We start from the raw sequence: 24,312 nt of genomic DNA, 5'->3' as shown, positions 1-24,312 counted from the left end.
AGCTCCCTGCAATACAAGCATACTCACACACACATACACACACACAGACGCTAGTAAGAACAAGCATTACCTATGCAGCGACTGTTCCTTTTCTTCCCTTGATCCCACACATAAGAAAAATCCCTTCTTGATTAACTCGGTTGTTTATAGTTCGATCCTTATGAAATTTTCAGGGCTTAAATATGGCAGACAAAGGTGTGTAAATACCAAAGTTCAAGGCTCTATCTTTAATTATTTATCTTTTCCAATTCTCTGGGAAATTAAGGGACTTATCCAAAAAGTGAAAATTTCATAATCTGTCTAAACAATAAAAGAACCTAAAATCCAAGTTTAGTTTACATGGCACCTAAATTAATCGATTTATGCTTGAAGAAAAAACAAATCTCAAAATCGATAGTTATCTTTTATAATGCAAATTAAAGGATAAATGATAAGGAATTAAGAAATAATAATTATAATAAGCTCGTTCTGTTCTGTCAAGTCCCTAAATTCAGTTCTTGCCTAGCTCAACTATCTATTGCATCTAAATGTTATCCTGCAGCTAAATGGGATAAAATTGAAGGAATTTGATTTTCTTTATGCACTTAATTAATAGGATATCAATAGGGCGTGCTGAAAGGTGCGTTGTCAAGTCTTGGATTTCATGTTGCATTGTGTAGGCGGCATTTCGGAATAATATCAAATTTCTATCACATGAAATGCAATTAATTGGCACAATGCACTCTGCCAGCAAAATATCCGACTAATTTGGATCTATTCATTGGCCCAGCTGAGGCATGTGTGTGCTTTGGGTCCTGGCTCTGCTTTTGTTGGCCCCTAAGCCTTTTGCCTATTTTGCGGCATCTTTTTTTTTGATAAACCCGAGCTGCCTCGCGCAAAAGGATTCGAAGATGCCCGCCCATTGATTAGAGCTCAATTTACACGGCTCAAGGTGTGCCTAAGACGAAACTGAGCTGCCTCACTTTGCCATTATTCAATTACAAAGGCTTTTTGCCCCGTTTGCCCGCACAGATCTGCACAGATTATTGTACTCATATATAAAGATATATATATGCCCCACACACTCTCATATGGTTTTCGCGATCTAATCGCATGCGATCATATCCAGGCTATTCACGGGATTCACGTCAGCTGGTTAAGTCTGGGAAACAATGTCCACTCGGCATCATGTGTGCCAAAAGGTGTAAAGTTGGGTGTATCTCTTACCTAATCCAATACACAAAGAAAACAGGCAGATGTCGAGGCTCGAGCACAGCAATTGGCAGACTAAAAGGAACTGAGCTCTCGAGTACTTGAGTCCAGAGCAAGAAGTTAGGTTAAGTTAAGTTAGATTAGGCAAGGTTAGGTTGCAATAAAGTTAGGTTATATTAGGTTAGGTTCAGTTAGGTTAGGTTAAGTTATCGTTGGGTTCATTTAGGTTAGGTTAAGTTATCGTTAGGTTAAGCTAGGTAAAGTTAAGTTATCGTTAGGTTAAGTTAGGTTACGTTAGGTTATCGTTAGTTCAAGTTAGGTTAAGTTAGGTGAATAACGTAACCTAACCTAACTTAAGCTAACCTAACCTAAAAATAATCTTAGAGATTAGGTTAGATTAAAGATAGGTTAGGTTAAGTTAGGTTAGGTTAAGTTAGGTTAGGTAAGGTTAGGTTGGGTTAAGTTAGGTTAGGTTGGGTTTGGTTAGGTTAAGTTAGTTAAGGTGAATAATATAACCTAACCTAACTTAACCTAACCTACAAATAATCATAGAGGTAAGGTCATGTTAAAGATAGGTTAAGTTAGCTTGGGTTAGGTTAAGATAGGTTAGGTTAGATTAGGTTGGGTTAGGCTAGGTTAGGTTAGGTTAGGTCAGTTTAAGTTAGTTCAGGTGAATAACCTTACCTAACTTAACCTAACCTAACTTAACCTAACCTAACCTAAAAATAACCATACAGGTTAGGTTAATTTAAGTAAAGATAGGTTAGGTTATGTTAAGTAAGGTTAGGTTCCTTAAAAGTGTATACAAAATCAGTCGAATATGGATCAATGTGGAACATTATTTGCAAAAATTTACAATTATTAAATTAATTTTTTTCGCATTACTGCGTTTCATTTCTTGAACAAAACTCCAAGCAAGACGCCATTTTATCCTCTTTAATCAATCAATCCAAATACTAATATTTTAAAAAAATATCAAAAAAATATATAATATTAAATACAAATCAAAAGCGTTCAAGCTGATTCGTTTAAAGTCAAAGCATTTAAGCACTTCGTTTGTCTTTATACCACAGCTTAATTAAGTTTGTTTTCTTTCCAGTTTGATTACAATCGATAATAATAATAATTATTGTGTTAATTAATAATATTTAATAAACAAGCAGCGCGATTATCGCGCGCACAAAAACCGAAACTGAAGGAGTTTGAGATTGAGGCTCAGATTGAGGCTGAGGCTGAGATTGAGATGGAGGTTGAGGATGGGCCACACGCAAACAGGAGCTGCGGCAGCTTCTGGCTCAGGCACATGTCCGTATCTACATCTGCCATGCCGCACACACACACACACACTGACACACACACACACACAGAGACACGCACGCAGACGGGAACACGTTAAACAATTTGAGAGATGAAGATAAGTTCATCAGCGGCCGGGGCTCTGGACGGGCCAGTTGGACGGGCCTTTGGTCTGGTCTTTGGTCTCGTCTCGTCTCGTCTCGTCTCGGGTGTTGACGTTTTGTAGGCGGTGCCTCGAGTGCCGTTTAAACGCTCATAATGCCCGCCGCAACCTATCGACAGATTCATATCGACTCCCCAGCCTTTGCCTCTGCCCCTGCCTCTGCCCCTGGCCCTGCCTCTGTCCGTTTCTCGTGGTCCGAACTGCAGTGCTTTTGAGTTTTGAGAGTTTTGCCGCAGGATCTGCGATAAATCACTTTGTACATCAGAATCAATAAAAAACTGAGAAGAAAAAAACAAGCAACTGAGCTCGAGCATGTCTGACTGGCAGCTACCCTGTAGTCAACCAGCTGAGCTGCTGTAAGAAAAGATTTCTATTTTATTTCCCCTCAAAATGTAATATAAATTCTTATTATTATTGTTAAATAGTTTCGAGACTTTAAAGGCTTAAATATGACATTCTAATACATATATATACCTGGAATCAAGAGTGTAACTCGTAGCTGTAGAAGGGAAGTCCAGTATAAATATTCAAAATATTTTTGAAATTACAAAACAAACTTCTTCTCTCTGACAGACAGACATGGCTAGCGCGACTCGACTCTTAATTCTGATCAGGAATCTATATAATTTATGACCTCAAAGATGTCGACCACTCCCAGTTACAAACCCTGTCCAAAAACAAATATACCCTTTCTATGCTTACAGGGTATCAGAAGAACAAACAAGCAGCGAAAGGTGTTCAAATTGAAACGATGATGTCTTCATCATCATGAGCGGCATTTGATCTGAGCATTCGTTACACTCATGTAGGTCGGGTGTGCGCGGTGTGTGTGTCCGCAGGTAAGGCGCTTGGCTTAGGCCTGGCTTGATTTATGTGCTTGGCACTTAAAACAATTTATAGCTCATCAAATTGACATATACGCAACCTAATTGCATTTAATTGACGTGCTTGTTTTAATTTTGTTTATATATTCCGAATTTTTACGAACATTTTTCGACTACTGCACCAAAATTTCTATTTAAATGCGCGCTTCAAAACTTGTCTTTCGGCTGGGCAGCACTGTTTGCTTGGCCGCACTTTTTGTTGTGCCGCACTGGCTGTCGCATTTTTTTCAGTATTTTTTTTTTTTCGTTTACAAATTATTTGTCATTTCAGTATTTTGCCAAGTCCGGTCACTTTTATATAGTTTGTTGTTGTCTGTAGTCTGTCCGGCTTTTTGTTTGAAAATAAATATATAAAAAATATAAATTTTTTTTTCGATCTAGTGCTCTAATTAAAAATACGCAGACACATTTTCGGTTTGCTTGCTTTGCTACACTTACAAAATTACGTGTGCGCGTGTAAATGTAAAAGGTGAGTGCGTGCAGGCTCCACAAACACACAACAACAAACAATCCGGCACGCCGGCTGCGCAGCGGCGACCAACAACAACAACAACAACAACAACAGCAGCAGCAACAGCGGCAATTTGCGCGCGCTTCGCTTTTGGATTTTGAAAAGGCGCGCAGAGAATCGTTGTGGTTTTTTGTTTTTTGCATTTGATATATTTGGCCAAACGCCCAGCGATCTTGATTCCATTGATACGCTGCTCATTTAAATTGTCTTTTAACGAGATCAGCGGACGCGACGCGACGCGATCAGGAGAAGTGCCACGCAGAGGTCGGCGGGGCGGGGCGAGCGGCGTTGATCTTGGTGCTGTGCCATATCGAAAATAGCTTCATTGACAACGTGCAGCAACAGCAGCAGCAGCAACAGCAGCGTCGGCAGCAGCAGGCACAGATCCACCAAAGTAGCTGGCTGAAGTAATGGCGCGCATCACATAATCCAAACAAATCGTGAAATCGTTTTTATCTTTTTGCAATTTTCATCAATTTGTCTTTCTGTTCGCAGTTATCCAAAATTTTCTGTGGAAAACCCTATGGCACAGATCACAACTGAGAAAAGGACAACGCCAACGATGCGTCCACATACGACCGGAGGCAATGTTGCCTCTGCCACGTCCTCGGCCACAAAGGAGAATACGGCGACGCGGCATCATGCGACATCCCAGTCGCGTGGCAAGGGCATCGAGATATTAGATTTTCACGAGTCCTGGCTAGAAGAGGTCGAACTCTATAAGGATAAGCTGGTTATGTGCAAGCAGCTGTCACATCATAATCATCAATCCGCACATCAATCGTCACATCAGTCACATCAGTCACATAATTATAATTCACATGGGCCGACACGTCTGTCCAATCACATGCGCAGCTCCGCCGGCCACTCCTCCTCGGTGGCAACAGCAGCAACAGCAGCAGCAACGTCAGGAATCTCAGCAGCGGCGGCAGCCACAGCTGCTGCCACAGCAACAATAACCAATTCATCCAAATCGCCCAAGGGGCAACTGCCGAAATCCACAATGCAATCATCATCGGCCTACAGGCGCCAGAAGCTGTCGGAGGCTACAACTGCTGCCGTTGCCACTGCAGCGCCCGTCAAGTCGCCGCCACCGCGTATCACACCCAAGTTGAACTCTGTGCCAGCGCCAGTTGTCGGCGTGCTCCAATCTGAGCCGTACAAGAAAGTTCAGGTGCGTACACAAACACACACAGCTCTCTGCTCTCTACACAAACTCTGCATATCTCGCTTTAAGTGCCTGCCTTTAAGTCTGAGCTCAACAAAATGTGTTACCTAAAGTTTTTTTTTAGTAATTCAGCTACATTTGTATTAGTTTACGTTGTGTTTATAATTGCCTTGATGGCTGACTAAGTCCGAAGATCTTATCTATTGATCTGCCTTTATGGCTGACTAATTTAAGGATCATATCTATGGATCTTAAAGGAAAGCCAGCTACATTTTATGTTATTATCAAGCATGATCCTTCTCAGATCTTATCTCTAAGAAAATCAGCTACATTTGTATAAGTTAACATTCTGTTCATAATCAAGCCTTAAGCATGATCCTTCTTAGATCTTAAATCTTTGTTGCTTTAAGAAGCTTTAAGAATGTTTTCATAGCTTGATGCCTCTGCATAGAAGCATAGTAGTATATTTATATATAGTTCGGATTATTAATATTAATATTATTGTATTATATTATTATTAATAGCAGGCGAGTCCATGAGCACATTTTAGCTAATGTCTGTATTTAAAAACATCCCAGTGCTATCATCAGCAACCCTTCATCAATCATTTTCAGGCTTGCAAGCTTCCTCTGCCTCTTTCGAATCCTTAACTTGTTGAGAATTACAAATGTCAAGCCAAGTAAAAAAAACTGCCATTAGACAAAAGTCCACTTTGGAACTGGGTCTTCAAGTATTATTGCTTTTTGTCCTACTCTCTAAAGTCCAAAAAAGAACTAACATATCTGATGTATATATATATATAATATATATATACAGGTATATATACCTCTATAAGTCTCTTTTTAACGCTTCGTAGAGTGTGTTACGATTAGGTCTTGTAAATTTATGTTAACTTCTGCATGGAAAATAAATGTTCGGCTCGCCGAATGTCGTTTTATATGTTAAATGTTTGATGTTTCCACTTGTTGCATGTTATCCTGGCTGTGCCTGTCTGCCTGCCCCCCCCCCCCGCTGCCCGCTGCCCGCTGCCCGCTCCCCGCTTTGGCTGCGTTGCTAACACACAGATGCTTTTAAAGCGTGCACGTGAGGATGCTCTTGCCAAAAATGCAACGAACAGCAGCGGCAACAGCAGCAGCTGTAAGCGTCCCAATAATATCGGCTCAGCGTGCCCAAGTCCGCCCAGAAGTGGATTGGCCCGCAGCTCCAGTGCGACAACGATAAAGGCCGCCAGCAAGATTGTTGTCAATACGTTCCATGGCAGCAGCATGCTCAATGGACAGCAGCACGACGAGAAGAGCAAGATACTAACACAGAACGGTCTAACCAAATCAGCTGCCTCGGCCCTGGAGACATCGCTGTACGCCTCCCTCTATGCGCAGCCATCGCAGTTGCCATTCCAATGCATCAATTCGCGGATCGCCTCCGGCGAGCATTCGAGCAATTATATGGGCGTCTCCCTCAACAAATGTGTGAGCATTAATCATGAAGGACGCCAAAACGATGATGATCCCTGCGCTGGTAATTTCTATTTTCATATATATAAACATATATTTATGTGCTGACTGACAAATTGACCCCGATTGATTGATGATCAGTATAAAGCTGAAACACTGAAATCTGGGATGCTGGGCTTTAGGAATTTCCATCCAAAAGTGTGCAAAATGAGAGCAAATTTGATTTGATAATTGTTTCGCACTTTTTCTAAAATCCACTGCTGATCGTGGAAAAAAAGTTTCTCTACGCGAAATTTCGTCCGATCGGCTTCCAACTTATTTATATAGCTCAACCTAAAAAGTTAATAAATATGTATTCCATTGATTTCGGATATCCAAATCACAGTTCAAAAAATGCGTTCTAACTTTTTTATGTCCTAACATCAATCCGCTTCGAAGTCATTTTCATAGATTCCGTTTTGCGGAAAATCCACTATGCGTGGAAATTGGGCTTTGAATGAATAAGAAAAGGAAGAAATAAATTTTATTCATTCTTTAAAAGTGTGAAAAATTAGAGAACTCGTTTCGCACTTTTTGTCAAATCCACCACTGCTCGTGGAAATAAGGGGCTTAATGGTTTTTATGCGAAATTTCGTCCGATCGGCTTCCAAATTAATTTTTATAGATCTACATAAGAAATTAATAAATCGATTTTAAATATCCCAACCGCAATTAGGAAAATGCATTGAACCTTTTTTGTCCTTCCATCAATCCGCTTAAAACTAATTCAGTTTTGCGGAAAATCCGTGGAAATTGAGCTTTAACTTGACGTGTAAATTTGAATTGTTCTTCGAATCGGAAATGGGAAATATATAATATATATGTATAGACTTATCAAAACTAATATTTTGCATACATCTGTTGCGCAGCCATTGATGAAATCACCAGCTATGATGACTCGGATTCGGATGAGGACTATGTGGGCACACCGTTCTATCTGGAGGACGACAATGAAGAGACGAGCCAAAGTCGTCATATTCGCCTTAAACTGGACAAGGTGCCGTCCAAGGCTTCGGTGGCGACCACAAATACAACAGACTCTGAAGCATCTGTTTACTTCAAGCCTGAGTCAATATTGTCGCCCAGCTTGTTCCCGAATGTGCCGCCCTATTTGAATTTCACATCGCACGCTGACAAGGGGCCGCCCATGCCAGCTACACTGCATCGTGTGCTCAAATGGAAGCTCAGTCCGGTTATGCCAAAGATTGTTAAACGCGTGGTGCTCAATTCCGGCTTTCGCATTATCAAAAGTAAGCAGGCCATACTAATATATACATAGATATAATTATACTTAAAGGCAAGCAATATTTGATCCCGGTTACAACATATACGATTAATGCTCTACGTTGATATAAGTCTGTAAATGCTAACGGACTGTTGGACTGATTGATTATCTGCGCCCAGACTAAACCATGAAGTTAGAAGCTGAGTCCTATACAGTTGTAGCTTTTAATATTCACCCACAAGTGTGGAAAATTCGCGGAAGTCAGTTGTATGTTATGTTTTGTTATCCGATTGGTTTCTAATTGGTTTCTAAAGCTTCAAGCTAGTAGATATTTACCTAGTAGATATTAAATTTACTTTAATTCAGTAAGGATACGGGGTTTTGAGAATTTCCACCCACAAGTGTGGAAAGTTCGCGGAAGTCAGTTGTATGTAACCCTTTTGTTTTGTTATCCGATTGATTTCTAACTCACTTTCAAAGATTTCTGAAAGGCGTTTCACACTTCTCGTAAAATTCAATCCCTTCGGGTAGAAAATGGACAAAAAAAAACCGTTTGATTGATTTCAAATACACGTTTCACTGATTTTGCGAAACGGGTGGAAAACAATTTTTAATGTAATAAAAATACTTTGCCCAGGAAAGATCCAATTATATTCTTACATAATTCTTAAATCTTGGAAATGCTTTATAATAATATACCCAATTGTTTTAAATAGACACCACCGACTGGATGGCTGTGTGGGAGAAGCACATGAAGAGTCCAGGTTTTCGTACGATACGCTCGCATCAGAAATATAACCATATGCCCGGCTCATTTCGAATTGGACGCAAGGACACAATGTGGCGCAGCATTGCGAACAATATGAAGAAGTTTGGCAAAAAGGAATTCGGAATCATGCAAAAGTGAGTTGAATTATAAGAAAAGCAATTAAAATGATTACCAATTAAATAATATAACTTTGCAGATCGTACATAATGCCGGATGATCTGGAGAATCTGCGTCAGGTGTGGCCAAAGAATGCGTCAAAGCTGACCAAATGGATTGTTAAGCCGCCGGCGAGTGCTCGGGGCACCGGCATACGCATTGTGAACAAGTGGAGCCAATTTCCCAAGGATCGTCCGTTGGTGGTGCAAAAGTATATCGAGCGACCGCTGCTTATCAATGACAACAAATTCGATATGCGTCTGTATGTGGTGCTAACCTCGATAAATCCGCTGCGCATCTATATGTTCAAGGATGGGCTGGCGCGATTCGCCTCGGTCAAGTACAGCTCGGAGCTGGGCAATCTGGATGAGCGTTGCATGCATCTAACCAACTATAGCATAAATAAGTTTTCGCAAAACTATACGAAAAACGAGGATTTCAATGCGTGCCAGGGACACAAGTGGACACTGCAATCGCTTTGGTCCTGCCTGGAGAATCGGGGCGTTAACACGAAACGCTTGTGGGCAACGTTACGGAATCTGGTCATCCGGGGCATTGTCTCCGGCGAATCTGGCCTCAATCGTATGTATCGGCAAAATGTGAATTTCCGCTACAATTGCTATGAGCTATTCGGTTTCGATGTGCTGCTCGATGAGAATCTGGTGCCCTGGCTGCTCGAGATAAATATATCACCGTCGCTGCACTCGGAGCTGCCGCTCGATTTGCACGTCAAGGGTCCACTGATACAGGCCGTGCTCAACACGGCCCTGTATCAGGTGCCGCCCAAGCTGAACGATCGTCAACAGCAGGAGATACTTGAGGAGCTGCAGATGCAGGGGCCGCTTGTCCATGACAAACGCATCTTCACCACCTGCCTCACAGCCGAGGAGGTGCGCAAGCACAATCATTTCACCAGCCGTGCCATTGAGTTCCGTGAGGAGTATGTCGATACCATATTGGACAATCTGTTGCCAGACGATGTCCGTTGTTTGATCGTTGCCGAGGATGAGCTGGCACGTTGTAAGCCGCTGGAGCGCGTCTTTCCCACACAGGGCACTCACGTTTTTCTGCCTTACTTTGAGAATGCGCGCTACTATAACCGCCTGCTGGATGCTTGGGAGACCAAGTACGCCAAGAATCGTGAGCAGGGCATTGCATTATTGACGCGCTTCTGCAAGGATAAATATCATTTGCAGGTCTCCGAAGCAGCCATGGAAAAGGTAATTATTAATAACTATTATTAAGTATTTCAGATACTCGTATAAGCAGAGCGATAAAAGGTTCGAGCTTGCTTCGAACTTACGTGTGTTCGAGCTAACGGTTATTTCACCGAGCTTAGCTTGAACATGTTGCCAGCGTAGAGTAGATCGAACATCGTTGGTTTGAATATCTTTGGGTTTGATTAATAGTTCGAATGAGGATTCGAGCTTGATGCAAATGAATTAACCGATGCAGGGCTCTAATATAAAACTCACGTTTCAGGAACCAAATGTTGCCCTTACCGAGATTGACATGCTGCATGTGAAAAAGGATGAAATTCTGGATAATCCAACAAATTTACCGCTTATTAAAGCCGCAGAGAGCAGTGATGCAGCATTGCAAGCTGCCATGGGCTACAAATCGAGAAGTCCAGAGCCGACCAATATTCATTAAAAAATCGAAAGACTGACTAAATTGAATGAGCGATTAAGCGAAACCAAAGTTATTTTCCGTTTGTTGTTTCGTGTGGGTGCAACATAAGAACAGTAACAAAAATAACTCCCAGTCTTCTTTTAAATTCACGTTGAATTTCCTGCAAAATTTAAGTTAAAACATTTCTGGTTAATATATATTCTACTCAACATATTTACATCTTCATTTATTTGCGCTTGTCTAAACAAATCGGTGGCTTCGCAATCCAACTGCAACTTAACGACGAACTATCGATAAATGTATCGATTATCAAGTTGCAACGGAGTGTTATTGTAAGTAAATGCTGTTAAATAGTGTAATTTGTTTCGTTATATAGCGACTGCCTTAAAAAGTACAATTAGTATAGAATACTTCCAGCTTTTTAAATTGATAAAAAAAATGAGTGTTCATTTTTATAACAATTCGTAGTAACTACTTGTTGAATTTAGATCATGCACTTACGCATATACGTTAGCTACAATATTTTGTGGCAATAAAAAAGAGATATACAAACATTTTTGTATGCTTTCCCATTTTTAATAGAACTAAAACCAAAAAAATATATATATTAGGCAATTGCTTATTTTTCACGAAAATATTAATAAAAAAAGTGTAGATTTTAATGCGCAAATTAAAATGAAAAGATTTTCTTTTTAAATTAATTCGCACAAGTTTGCTGTTTCGAATAAGAGTATCGATACATCGCATATAATCGCAACATTGCACGCGACGAGCCCATCGATGCATAGCCAGGCGAAGAGAAGATGCGACAACCCTAAATTATCGGCAAGGCAAACAATGAATGCACGACGTACGACGACGGCTCGTTCTAGAACGAAAACGCGAAATTGTTATTAAAAACTGAGCAAGCGTAGAATTACGCGCAAGTACCCGGTCACTAATACTAATGCAAGTGCCAGTGAACGCCAAGCAACAGCGACAAATTGCGCGTGAGTTTTAGATAGCTTCCTGAGTAGCGTCACGTAGACGGCAAGCGACTTGCAAATCGATATTCACACTCACTCACATACACACGCACACACACACACACACACACACGTCAATACGAACACCCACCAGTACAAACAGTATGGAAACCACACTAGAAGGCGGCGGCGCTGATGGCGAAAATAACATTTTGCCGCTGCCAGCCATGTGCCAGGACACCGCCCGAGCCCCAACCGACGCCGCAGTAGTGCCCCAGACAGCGGTAAGTTGACGTCGTTGAGAACGGCGACGTCATAATCTGCCGCCCGAAATTTTGCGCCTAATACTTTACTTATCCATTCCACATATGCACACACACAAACACATACACAGACACAGACTATGATAAGCAGCGACGCAGCAGTTGCTGCGGCGTCGTCGACAATGGCAAACAACGACAACAAAAAGTCGCAATTGGAGAGTGAAGAAGGGGCAACAGTGTTAGGCACAGAGCACCACCACATGCACAACAACAACAATAACAACGAGAGCAGTGCTAACACTAAACAACAACAAAAAGAGCAGCTGCCAGGCGATGGCAATGCAAATACCACCACAACAACAACAGCAACAACAACAACAGCAAGAACAACAACGAATTGTGTCAAAGTGACGGCAGCAGCGGCGCCGGCAGCGACAGCCGCCGAATCGGACAGCAGCAAAACGGGTGAGCAGAGCTGTCAAGAGCTTTTCCTTACCTTCCCCCTTGCACCTCTCTTATTTTTGTTTTGATGCAATTTTCTGCCTTTAGCAGAACGCAATCACAAGAAGAAGAAAAAAGATAAGGAACGCGAACGCGATGACGATAAGCGCCACACAAGTAGCAGCAACAACAGCAGCAGCGCCAAGGATCGCGAAAGCAACAGCAACAGCGTCAAGAGCAGCAACAGCTCCAGCGGCAGCAAATCCTATACAAATCGTCACAGCAGCGACCACAAATCGAGTTCCAGTTCCTCAAGCGCCTCGCGAAGCAAAGACAAAAAGCAACACAGAAGCGATCGTGATAGAGAGCGAGAGCGCGAAAAGGAGAAGGTAAATAGAATGTAGAGAGAGAGTGTGTGTGTGTCCTAGACAGTGTGGCCAATTGGCGCTTCAAAAAGTAGCCGCAATCAATGTTAAAAACAGCTATAAATAGCCATATTACAAATCGAATGTCATTTAAATTGCAAAAAATAGCTAAATTCACTGAAGACTTCTGCAAATGATCATAGTTAGCTAGAAAATAGCTGTATTGACAAATGTGGAGCTAGAGAAGTCATCCAACTATGTTAATGGAATATGGGGGTATATTTAGTAGATATCATTTATTATTTTGTTCTTAGGCTACTTTAAGTCTTTAGGCCAGCAGAGTTTCTTTTGGTACTAAGAAAAACAATCGGGAAGGATTAGAGTTAAAAAGATTATAGCAAAATAATGATTACAGACAAATAGAAGTGCCTTTTGACTGCAATTATAAAAAATGCAGTCTTTGAAAAGCTGCATCTGTATCAAATTACTCTAAAGAAATAACCAGTTGAAAAATTTGTTTTTCTAAGGAAAATGCTCTGCATTGCAAGATATCTGCAACAAACTAAGCAATTAACGAGCTTCACAAGTCTTCCAATCTATTTACAAAGTTATTTTGTCTTCTGCAATCCAAAGTTATCCGTTTCTCCTTAAATTAAAACACGCTAAGGTTTTTCTTTAAAGTCAAGCTAAATGCTTCTGTGAAAACTTTCAAATATGTACACAAGAGCTAATTTCTCTAATGGCAGCTACAACTGTTTTAATATGCGTTTTGTCAGAATTAATAATGACAATTATAATTAACAACAGATAACATCGTCAGCGTCGAGTTGTTCATCGAATTCGCACTCGGATCGACGCCGCAGCTCGGAGAACAGTCGCGGCAGCAGCAACAACAACAGTTCCAGCAAGCTGCTGGTCATTAAAGAGGAGAAAGAGAAGGAGCGGGAGCGGGAGCGGCAGAAAGAGTCGATCGTGGAGTCGATCAAAGTGGAGGAGCCACAGAAAGAAACTGGGGCATTGACGGTACTTAACCACAGCAAAGACATCAAAACGGAAACCGAAATCAAAAAGGAGCCCACGGAAACGAAGCCCCTGCTAAATGGCGATGCATTCAAAACATTGATAAAGACACGCGACGAGGTCACGCGACAGCTGAGCTTCGGCGCTGAGGCAGCTAAGCCCAAGGAGAACAGCAGCAGCAGCAGCAACGGCAGCAGCCAATCGTCTTCCATTTTAATGCCGTCGCCGGCGCCAAAAACAATCAACAACAACAACAACAGCAGCAGCAGCAGCGCCAATCATCATTCCTCCAGCTGCAGCGCGCGCAAATCCTCCTCCTCCTCCTCCTCCAGCAGCCATCACAAGACTTCATCGACTTCCTCTTCATCGTCCTCCTCGTCACGGCATTCATCATCCTTCTCCTCGCGCGACTGCTCCAAATGTTATAAGCGCTCCAAGATTCGCCGCAGCAGCGTGGGCGTCCAATGCGTCCAGCATGCGCCCGTTGCTGGTGCCTGGCAAACAAATACCTTGCCCAAGCCCTTGGCAAATCGCAAAGCGCCCGCTGGCCTGGAAAATCTCAAATATGGTCATTACTTTCAAGTGGAACAGTATCCAAATGGCGGCGCTTCGGTGGTGCATCTTTATCAGCATGAAATCAAAGCACTGCCGCAAAACGAAATGGAGGAGCTGGTGGATGAGTTCTTTAGCGTATGCTTTGCCGAGGACGAGCAGGGCTACGCACACCATGTGATGGGCATTGTGCACGAAGCCGCACGCTATATACCAGATCTGCTCGAGCACATGGCCGAGAACTATTCCACGCTGACCGTCAAGGCGGGCGTGCTCGGACGCAATTCGGACATCGAGACGTGCACAATGGCGCAGTACAACGAACAGGTGAATGACGCACTGCATCCATTAATATGCTATACTAATCTCTCTCTCGTTGGCAGGTGGTGCGCAATTATTGCCAGGGCACCTTTCGCTATGGACCGCTGCATCAGATCAGTTTGGTGGGCAAAGTGCACGAGGAGGTCGGCGGCTATTTTCCGGATCTTCTCGGACGCATCGAACAGAATCCCTTTCTGCGCAAGGCAAATACACAGCACACCTAAAAACGTGTTCACTTAAATAATTAATAATCTGTACCCTTTAGACAATGCCCTGGGGTGTAAATTCCATACTGCAAACGGATCCGCGTCAATCGAACGATGGACCCATTCTGTGGATACGCGCTGGCGAGCAGCTGGTGCCCACCGCGGAGCTGAACAGCAAGACGCCACTGAAGCGACAGCGGTAAGTGTAATTTGTTAAATTTACCAATTAATTATAGAAAATTATTAACTTAAACTAAACTTGTCTTGTTTAAAAATCGTTTTGGTCTTTATTTGTTACCCAAAGAAAATCAAAAACTAAAAAGTCTTGTAACTATTTCATTAATTTTTAAAAATAAATATAATTGTTTTTAATAAAAATCTGTTAATTCTTAGTTTTAATTTGATTTATATTTACTTTATAGACATACATAGATACTAAATTAGATAGATACTAAATTTTTACTAATATAGATAGATACACGGAATGTTTAAGCAAATCTTATTATTGTTTTAATATTGTATTATCTTGTCCGTAGATTAATGAACATTTATTCTGTTATTTATATTTTATATTCCTAATTAGTATATATTGATATATACATTAAATATCTTTACAAATAATTGTTACAACTTCCATACTTCAGCCTGGGATTTAATCTAGGGACCACCTTTATGTATTGTTATTTATAAAGATAGTAGATATGTTTTGTATAAAATCCGGAAAAAGAACCAACATGTTTTCTTCCAAAAAGAATATTTCCATTTATTTATGAGCTCTCACTAATGCAAAATTAACTCTAATGTAAGCTATAAATCAATATATATTTTAATTCATTTGGAATTTCGTTTAATTATCGTTAATTAATTTCAACAATTTTGCCTTGCAGTATTGCCCGGTTATTAATAAAGATAGTTATATAAAATCAGGGAAAACAACTAACATTTTTTCTTAGACAGAGATCATTTCGATTTTCTCACTTATGCAAAAGGAACTCTAGAATATAGTCTATTCATTTTTATATGTAACTATATAGTTTTAGGATTTCTCTTAATTATCGTTAATTAATTTCAATTATTTTGCCTTGCAGCACACGCATTAATGAGCTGCGCAACTTGCAGTATCTGCCGCGCTTGTCGGAGGCGCGCGAAACCATGATCGAGGATCGGACCAAGGCGCACGCGGATCATGTTGGCCATGGACACGAACGCATCACGACCGCTGCAGTTGGTGAGCTCTATAAATGAAAAAGCACCTTAATCTCAAATTGCCTCCAACTGTCTTTTTTCTGTGCCCATTTCCCGCCTTTTCTGCTTCAGCCAAAGCCCCTTCCTTGCGCATGCTCCTCGTCAAATCTCTCTACTTCTACGCATCATTCATCTTCTAATCTCATCTCCTCGCATCTTCACAGGCATACTCAAGGCGGTGCACTGTGGACAATCATATGACCAGAATCGCATCACCAAGGATGTGGTCGCCTTTGCCGCTCAGGACTTTAATACGCTGGTGGAGATGCTCCAGTTGGATCTGCACGAGCCGCCCATTTCGCAGTGCGTGCAGTGGATCGAGGATGCCAAATTGAATCAGCTGCGTCGCGACGGCATCCGCTATGCCCGCATCCAGCTGTGCGACAACGATATCTACTTTCTGCCGCGCAACATTATACACCAGTTCCGCACCGTGACGGCTGTGACGAGCATAGGTAAGGCGCTCATCCTTAGCCTAGCTGGGACGCAATTAATCTGCCTTTTTCTCGATAGCTTGGCATCTGCGTTTGCGTCAGTATTATCCCGGCCAGGAGGTAATCAACGAGCAGAACAATCCGGTGCTGGCCGAGACGCCGCACTACAAGGAGAAACAAACCATATTGCCCAATCCCATTGGCCACGACGAGTCCGGCAAGAAGACGCCCTCGAAACGCGCACACGACGGCAAGGCCAAGCGCAAGCTCATCGACTTGGATGGCAAGGAGCGTCGCTCCAGCGAAAGCAGCCAGGATGATCATGCCTCCTCGGCCAGTGCCTCGCCCACGCAGCAGACCAACAACAACAACAACAGCAGCGGAAGCGGTAGCAGCAGCAGCATCGGCACGCCTAAAAAGAAACCGAACAAGGATGACTCCAAGATAGACATGCGCAAAATGGTACTGGAACACAAATACAAGCTGACCAAGGCGGCGGCCACGGAGCATGCCAAGCCATGCAGCAAGGACAAAGAGAAGGCCAATCGTGATAAAGACAAAGATAAGGATAAGGATAAGGAAAAAGAACGCAGCAAAAAGCTGGAGCATAAAACGGATATGCCCACGCCACCAAAAGTACCGCGCCTGGCCAACGAAATGGCGCCCGTCGCCCCACTCGCTGCCGCGCCGCCGGCAGCTGCCACGCCTCTGCCGCTGCCGCCGCCCGCCTTGCTACCGCCGCTGCCGCTAGTGCCTCAGACGCCCTTCATGCACCGCGAAGCGTACGTAAATAGCCTGAATCAAAAGGAGCCCGAAATCAAAATACAGCTGAAAATGGTATCCGATGAGCCCACCAAAACCGAAGTCGTCGCCAGCTGCGTGGCGCCCGTCTCGCCGGCGCCCGATCCCGTTGAAGATGTGGCCAACGAGCTAATTGTGGAGAGCACGCCACAGCTGGTGGTGGATCACGAGGAGGAGGTGACCGAGCTGTGCGAGGAAATAATTCCATTGGACATGCCAGCGCCGCCGCCACCAGATCCTGCACCGGCCAAAACACCAGCGGCCACGCCCACGCCCAAATTGCCAGTTGTGCGCCTAGCGCAGCCACCCTTGCCAGCAGCTGCCCCCCCGCCACAAGTTGTTAAAGTTGTGCTGCCCGCTGCAGCAACGCTGAAACCGCTCGTGGGTCGCCTCTCGGCTGTGGTGCTGACGCCGCCTTTGCCGCCAATGCCATTGCCACCGCCGCCGCCGCCGCCACCAACGCCAGCCAAGAGTCACAACAGCCAGAAACCAAGCACAGGAACAACAGCAACAATAACAACAACAACAACAGCCACCAGCACCAGCAGCACCACCTACAAAACGTTCAATTTGCCCTCGCACAAGATCATTTTGACCGGCAGCCGAGCTGCAGCCAAGGCCACAGCCGTGACTCCAGTCGATCTGCTCGGCTCCATAATGGCCAGCATGGACAATAAGCCCAGTATCACCAGCTCCTCCTCCTCCTCCAGCTCAGGCAACGCGGCCTCAGCAGCAAGCCCTGCCCACGCCGGCAGCAGCAGCAGCAGCAGCACGGCAACCAAAGCGAACTCCTCGCTGTCCTCCTACGCCAGCTCCAACAATAGCTACTGAGAGTGCACTGCCAGCAGCCCAGAGGCTTCTACCAATAATTGCAGTACATAGGCAAGAGAAAAAAAAGAGGTATTGTTGCAAATTGTTTATTTTTTTTTCTTTTCTGTAAATTGTTTCGATTTGGCCACTTGACGGAGGCCACGTTGTTGGCGTCTAACGCAAGCGCGCGCTTTCAGAGTTTGGCCCGAATATCGTTTATTGTATATAGCAAAAGGGGGAGGGGCGGGGTGATATTAGCCCGCCACGACCTCAAATATTATATTTGATAACTGTAGTTAATTAAGCTCAAAAATGCTAAAACAAAAATACTTTTAGACATGTAGTTTTTTAATTTATTACCGCAGGCACTTTAAGATACACACACACACACACACACACACACTAACATTGGCAACTGTTAGAAGAACTTTGAGATACTTTAATAAGCGCGTAAAATTTATATATACATATATACACATATATAAATGGTTATATATAAATCTGTATATTGGCCCCGTATTTTTTACAAGTCAAACTAAAGTGCAAAATGCGCCCAGTTATTAATCTATTTAATTTTGCGACTTTTTCCTAACGACTTTTTGGAAAAGTGTTGTTCAAAGCACACAGATACACAACAACACACACACACTCACACACATGCATATGTCAATAACTATGATATATATATATATATATATATACCACACATATATAAATGTAGACTTAAAAGCCAATGCACGTTGAAGAAACAATAAAGATTCGGATCGTACAAAAATGCAAGTGAAAAAGCATCTTTAATATGGTCAGAAGAAAAATAAATAAATCAAATGATTTGACAATAAAATGGATTAAATCTGTTCCAGAGGTTTAAAAAGCCGATATAAAATCAATTTTTATAATATATAATATATATAACATAAATATATATAATATAAATAACGTGAATATATATAATATAATATATATAATATAATATAAATATAAATATATATAATATATATATATAATATAATATAAATATAAATATATATAATATATATATATAATATAATATAAATATAAATATATATAATATATATATAATATAATATAAATATAAATATATACAAATATATATAATATAATTATATATAATATAATATAAATATATATATTTAATATGATTAACGAAATCGTCCTTAACTTGACCAATGCGAGGACAATCAGTGTGTCCTTCCAACTAAGAAAAATTAACCTTTGTTTTTTTGATTTGAAGATTTTTGAAAAATCTTCGATTTCAAATATCTCGAAACAAAGCCAAATTTTCTACACTCAACCCTCGATTGGCATTTAAAAAATATAATATTAATATATTAAATTAAAGCTGACAATTGCTGCAAATATGGGATTAATTCTGAAATCAAAATTTTTTGATTCCAATCTATTTGATCAATCCAATCTGGAATTTCAGACTCGTCCAACTCCAGATTAGATTAATGGAATAGATTGGAATTGGCATATCTTTATTTAAAACTTTATTTTAACAACTCGAATATATAAAGTCCGATTTTCGTGGAACATTAGCCTCGTCAAAGCATAACAAAGTAATGACAATTTGATAATAATATAAAAATCAAATATTTATTAGCTACAAAATAATACATAAGAATCAAAAATATATATATGTTATATATATAAACCATATTTAAGCTACGTTTAAGTAAACCCAACCAAGGATAGATAGCAAATGCCAGAGGGAATGCTTGGAATATTTAAAGCTTGGAGCGCAGCTCCTCGATGCGACCCTGCGCTGAGCGCTGCAAGTCCATCAGCTTCATGGCGAAGCCCATGTTGCCCTGTATTTTGATCTTGCCCTGGAAGAAGGCCTTCTGCGGCGGCAGCTTGCCCGTCAGCAGGTCAAACACATCATCGTCGCTGATTATGAAGGTCACATCACATTTTTCTGCAATGCAAGTGGATTAAATAATTATAGATTCCCAGTTCCTTGGATGTTTCTCACTTACGTGTGCCATTGAAGGTGACCTTGCCCTTGCCCTGCTTGGCATCAATTACCCAGTAGCCCGTCTGGCCTTGGGGTCCATTGTTGACCTTAAAGCCATACACAGCGCGGACCTTCTCAATCAGATTGTCATTGTCCTCCTGCATGGCCTGCTCGAGCAGCTTCAGCAACGGCGACACTTTGAAGCCCTCCTCACTAGTCGCCGACTTTGCGCCAGTCAAATTGTGCTTGACGCTGCTCGCACCTGGAAAACCCAGGCGATAGAGTGCCACCACCACAGCACCACCAAGACCCAGATTGTGCTGCAGGGCCAGCTGCACATTGGGCACCTGGCGCTTCTCGGCCAGGCCACGCAGCTGCCAGCAGAGCTCGGCGCATTGGGCCAAGCCTGTGGCGCCCAGCGGATGACCCTTGGAGATGAGACCGCCACTGGGATTGATCACAAATTTGCCGCCATACGTGTTGTCGCCACGATCGATGAACTCGCCAGCTTTACCCTCGCCACAGAGACCCAAGGCCTCGTAGGTGACCAGCTCATTGGCCGAGAAGCAATCGTGCAGCTCCACGACCTGCACATCCTGTGGCTTGTAGCCGCTCTTGGCGAACAGGCGCTCCGAGGCAAGGCGAGTCATGTCGTAGCCAGCAATCTTGATGAGGCTCTTATCGGCGAAGGTCGACTCCGGATCGCTAGCCATTTCCATGTTCACAATCTCCACGGCCTGCTTCTCCAGTCCATGACGACGCACAAACTGCTCGGAGGCCAGAATGGCGGCACCAGAGCCATCTGAGGTGGGACAGCACTGCAGCTTGGTCAGCACGCCCTCAACCACCTGCGGCGACTTCATAATCTGCTCCAGGGTGTATTCATCGCGGAACTGCGAGTAGCTAATCACAAAAGAGATTAGATATGGATCTATAGCAATTGGTAATTGCACTTACGGATTATTGACGGAGTGCTTGTGGTTCTTCCAGGCGATCTTGCCGAAATGTTCCGGCTTCGTGCCGTACTTCTTCATGTGCTCCTTGCCGGCATTTCCGAAGATCTGGGCAGCCATCGGACCGGGACCGATTTCCGTCAGCGCACCCATTTCTGTGATGTGGCGCTCCATGGGATTGGCACGGTCAAAGTACTAACAATGAAGAGAATTTTGGTAAGCACTTGAAGCCAAGTCCAATATAGATTTCAGCATACCTTTGATGATAACGAGCCGCGCTCCATTTTCTCAAAGCCCAGAGCCAGCACGCAGTCTGCGCTGCCCGCCTCGATGATCTGCTTGCCCAGGTACAAGGCACTCGAGCCCGTGGAACAGTTGTTGTTCACGTTGTAGACGGGAATGCCTGTCATGCCCACTTCATAGACCGCACGCTGGCCGCAGGTGGAGTCGCCATAGACATAGCCGACAACAGCCTGTTGCACATCCGTGTACTGCAGTTTGGCATCCTGTAGCGCCTTGGTGACTGCCTCCTTGGCAAAGTCCGGATAACAGACGTCAGCGCGGCGACCAGGTTTCTCGAACTGGGGGAAAGGTCAATTTTATTAATTACAAATGCTAATGTTTATGTCCAGAGTATTTAATCGGAGATTTAGATTACGCAGCAACAAGATTTCTACTTTCGTAGAGAGATTGAAGTGCGCCGTAGTTCAAAGTCCGAGTGCGATAATTGTTGCGAAGTGCATGAAGCAACTTGTGGCAGCCTCAGCTTTTCCTTTGTTGCAACGGTGTCTACATATTTACATGCTTGCGTTTTCGTGTTTTTTTTTTACCTTTGTCATGCCAACACCAACAACATAAACTCGGGTTTTGGTCATTTTGTTGCTAATACGTTATTTCGATGGACAAAAACAAGTGCAACCGCAACGGCTCGGCTTTAATCAATTACTGAAATCTAGTTAAGGCCCACAAAACAAGTATCGCTATCGAAACGAGAAACCATCGATAACAACAATCGATACTTTTATGCAACGTTTCACATCACTGAGTCTGCTTCCCCGTGGAAGACTAAACTAACGACAGTAGCTTGCAAAATTCTAGAAAAATTAATTTCACTTTAGGACATGTACAAAAAGGTATGTTCGCATGGCTATACTCAAAATCCATATGCTTTTATTTAATTTAAAGTATACTCACACCAGAAGCATCAAATCAACTTCTTGCGCAAACACCGGACCTCTGTAGCTTTTGGCCACAATCATAAATAGGTAAGGCTACACATTTAGTAATTTAGTAGTACATCTTCAATTATTTGAATATTCTCTTGTGAATTTCTCCGAATGATATTTTAATTGCTGCACCTGGGACAGTCTGTAACTTTCTGAAGCTGACGAGGAATACGAAGCGGCATGCCAGTAAAATTGAATTTTGTGTGACCAGCTATTTGTGGGCCAGGAAAACCCAGAGAACACTTTAATACTAAAACCAAAATATCAAGCAAGTAAAATGGGGGCCTCTCAATTGAACTGGTTCGGAACTTGTAATTTGAACTTGCTCAAAATGGAGGCGCATTTCAATTGAACTGATTCAGCAAAGGCAAAGGTAAACTCGCGACCGGTTGCAAGTCCACCAAACACTTGTTTTCTGGACGCCGACCACAACAGAAGCACCACAAAATGACCAAGACCAGAGTTTACGTTATCGGCGTTGGCATGACCAAGGTACGTACTGTGAAAGCGACCTTTGATCTTACCTGTAACATCTGAAATCTGCCTTAGTTCGAGAAACCTGGTCGCCGCGCTGACGTCTGTTATCCGGACTTTGCCAAGGAGGCAGTCACCAAGGCGCTGCAGGATGCCAACATTAAGTACGAGGAGGTGCAACAGGCTGTTGTCGGCTATGTCTATGGCGACTCCACCTGCGGCCAGCGTGCGGTCTACGAAGTGGGCATGACAGGCATTCCCGTCTACAACGTGAACAACAACTGTTCCACGGGCTCGAGTGCCTTGTACCTGGGCAAGCAGATCATCGAGTCGGGCAACGCAGACTGCGTGCTGGCTCTGGGCTTCGAAAAGATGGAGCGTGGCTCGTTGGCCTCGAAGGTAGCTATCACAGCCCTTGAACCCCACAAAATATTCGCTTATAAACAATCTCTACTTTTAGTACTTTGACCGTGCCAATCCCATGGAGCGTCACATCACAGAAATGGGTGAGCTGACGGAAATCGGCGCCGGGCCAATGGCTGCCCAGATCTTCGGTAATGCCGGCAAGGAGCACATGAAGAAGTACGGCACGAAGCCGGAACATTTCGGCAAGATTGCCTGGAAGAACCACAAGCACTCCGTCAATAATCCGTAAGTTTTAGGTGAATTGATTACCGCCCAGTCGAAAGTTCGTTCGCATAATAAGTAGGAGCACTTATCTTATCGCTTATCGTGCGCGGGGCCATCCTCTCTTTGAACATTGGCCATTCAGTTGATCGCTGCACTCGCTCTTATCTTAATCGGACTTTATATTTGTTTGTTCGTATGCTGCTCCAGATACTCGCAGTTCCGCGATGAATACACCCTGGAGCAGATTATGAAGTCACCGCAGGTGGTTGAGGGCGTGCTGACCAAGCTGCAGTGCTGTCCCACTTCGGATGGCTCTGGTGCCGCCATTCTGGCCTCCGAGCAGTTTGTGCGTCGTCATGGACTGGAGAAGCAGGCCGTGGAGATTGTGGGCATGGAAATGGCTAGCGATCCGGAGTCGACCTTCGCCGACAAGAGCCTAATCAAGATTGCTGGCTACGACATGACTCGCCTGGCCTCGGAGCGTCTCTTTGCCAAGAGCGGCTACAAGCCACAGGATGTGCAGGTCGTGGAGCTGCACGATTGCTTCTCGGCCAATGAGCTGGTCACCTACGAGGCCTTGGGTCTCTGTGGCGAGGGTAAAGCTGGCGAGTTCATCGATCGTGGCGACAACACCTATGGCGGCAAATTTGTGATCAATCCCAGTGGCGGTCTCATCTCCAAGGGCCATCCGCTGGGCGCCACAGGCTTGGCTCAGTGCGCCGAGCTCTGCTGGCAGCTGCGTGGCCTGGCCGAGAAGCGGCAGGTGGATGGCGCTCGGCTGGCCCTGCAGCACAACCTGGGTCTGGGTGGTGCTGTTGTGGTGGCTCTCTATCGTCTGGGCTTCCCGGGCGCTACTAAAGCAAAGTTATAAATAATTTGTTTGATTTTGTTAATATATGTTGCATTGTATTTTATATTCTTTAAGCGCATTGTGGTTATATTTTGAATTTGTAATAATGTTCTACTCTATTATGGTTTTCACAACTTGAAAACGTAATTTAACAATTTTAAATTCTAGATTTATTGGCCTAGCCAAATTTGAAGAACATAATTGTGCAAAACGCATAAATACTAAAACTACGATAAGTAAAATACCAAACGTTCGATAGCTAAAATACCAAAAGGCGCGCTCCATAA

At 43.3% G+C, this 24,312-nt stretch overlaps 4 protein-coding genes across 8 annotated transcripts; 3 read left to right on the top strand and 1 right to left on the bottom strand.

Annotated features, from left to right (window-relative positions):
* Positions 1–3,883: 3,883 nt before the first annotated feature.
* Positions 3,884–10,701, top strand: TTLL4B (Tubulin tyrosine ligase-like 4B). Of its 2 annotated transcripts, none has more exons than XM_064690409.1 (7): positions 3,884–4,003; positions 4,541–5,219; positions 6,278–6,731; positions 7,576–7,956; positions 8,648–8,834; positions 8,897–10,076; positions 10,339–10,701. In XM_064690409.1, the coding sequence occupies exons 2-7, from the start codon at positions 4,569–4,571 to the stop codon at positions 10,507–10,509; spliced, it is 3,024 nt and encodes a 1,007-aa protein (XP_064546479.1). In that variant the 5' UTR covers positions 3,884–4,003; positions 4,541–4,568; the 3' UTR covers positions 10,510–10,701. The 2 variants fall into 2 exon arrangements, with proteins under 2 accessions (XP_064546479.1, XP_064546480.1); XM_064690410.1 differs by lacking the exon at positions 3,884–4,003 and adding an exon at positions 4,244–4,452.
* A 575-nt stretch (positions 10,702–11,276) lies between these two features.
* LOC135434052 (lysine-specific demethylase RSBN1L) lies at positions 11,277–18,551 on the top strand. 4 transcript variants are annotated; one of them, XM_064690406.1, is made up of 10 exons: positions 11,277–11,477; positions 11,608–11,737; positions 11,842–12,181; positions 12,266–12,546; positions 13,330–14,421; positions 14,478–14,618; positions 14,681–14,820; positions 15,710–15,849; positions 16,031–16,321; positions 16,380–18,551. In XM_064690406.1, the coding sequence occupies exons 2-10, from the start codon at positions 11,618–11,620 to the stop codon at positions 17,930–17,932; spliced, it is 4,098 nt and encodes a 1,365-aa protein (XP_064546476.1). In that variant the 5' UTR covers positions 11,277–11,477; positions 11,608–11,617; the 3' UTR covers positions 17,933–18,551. The 4 variants fall into 4 exon arrangements, with proteins under 4 accessions (XP_064546476.1, XP_064546475.1, XP_064546478.1 ...); XM_064690405.1 differs by having other exon boundaries at positions 11,277–11,737; XM_064690408.1 differs by having other exon boundaries at positions 11,279–11,737; positions 11,848–12,181.
* A 961-nt stretch (positions 18,552–19,512) lies between these two features.
* On the bottom strand, positions 19,513–21,822 carry ScpX (Sterol carrier protein X-related thiolase). The gene is made up of 5 exons (XM_064690363.1): positions 21,676–21,822; positions 21,103–21,426; positions 20,850–21,040; positions 19,915–20,795; positions 19,513–19,853 (listed from the first exon to the last, which is right to left on the bottom strand). Exons 1-5 carry the CDS (start codon positions 21,718–21,720, stop codon positions 19,663–19,665), a joined length of 1,632 nt encoding a protein of 543 aa, XP_064546433.1. The 5' UTR covers positions 21,721–21,822; the 3' UTR covers positions 19,513–19,662.
* Positions 21,823–22,402: 580 nt separating this feature from the next.
* LOC135434055 (sterol carrier protein 2-like) lies at positions 22,403–24,099 on the top strand. Its single transcript, XM_064690411.1, has 4 exons — positions 22,403–22,563; positions 22,621–22,944; positions 23,006–23,196; positions 23,383–24,099. Exons 1-4 carry the CDS (start codon positions 22,519–22,521, stop codon positions 24,044–24,046), a joined length of 1,224 nt encoding a protein of 407 aa, XP_064546481.1. The 5' UTR covers positions 22,403–22,518; the 3' UTR covers positions 24,047–24,099.
* The last annotated feature ends 213 nt before the right edge of the window (positions 24,100–24,312 follow it).

This window comes from Drosophila montana, unplaced genomic scaffold (genome assembly GCF_035044405.1).
Source record: "Drosophila montana isolate Dmon_TW-CO22-7 unplaced genomic scaffold, ASM3504440v1 contig_3257_1, whole genome shotgun sequence".
Classification (NCBI taxonomy): domain Eukaryota; kingdom Metazoa; phylum Arthropoda; class Insecta; order Diptera; family Drosophilidae; genus Drosophila; species Drosophila montana.
This window is presented reverse-complemented; position numbering and strand designations above follow the sequence as displayed.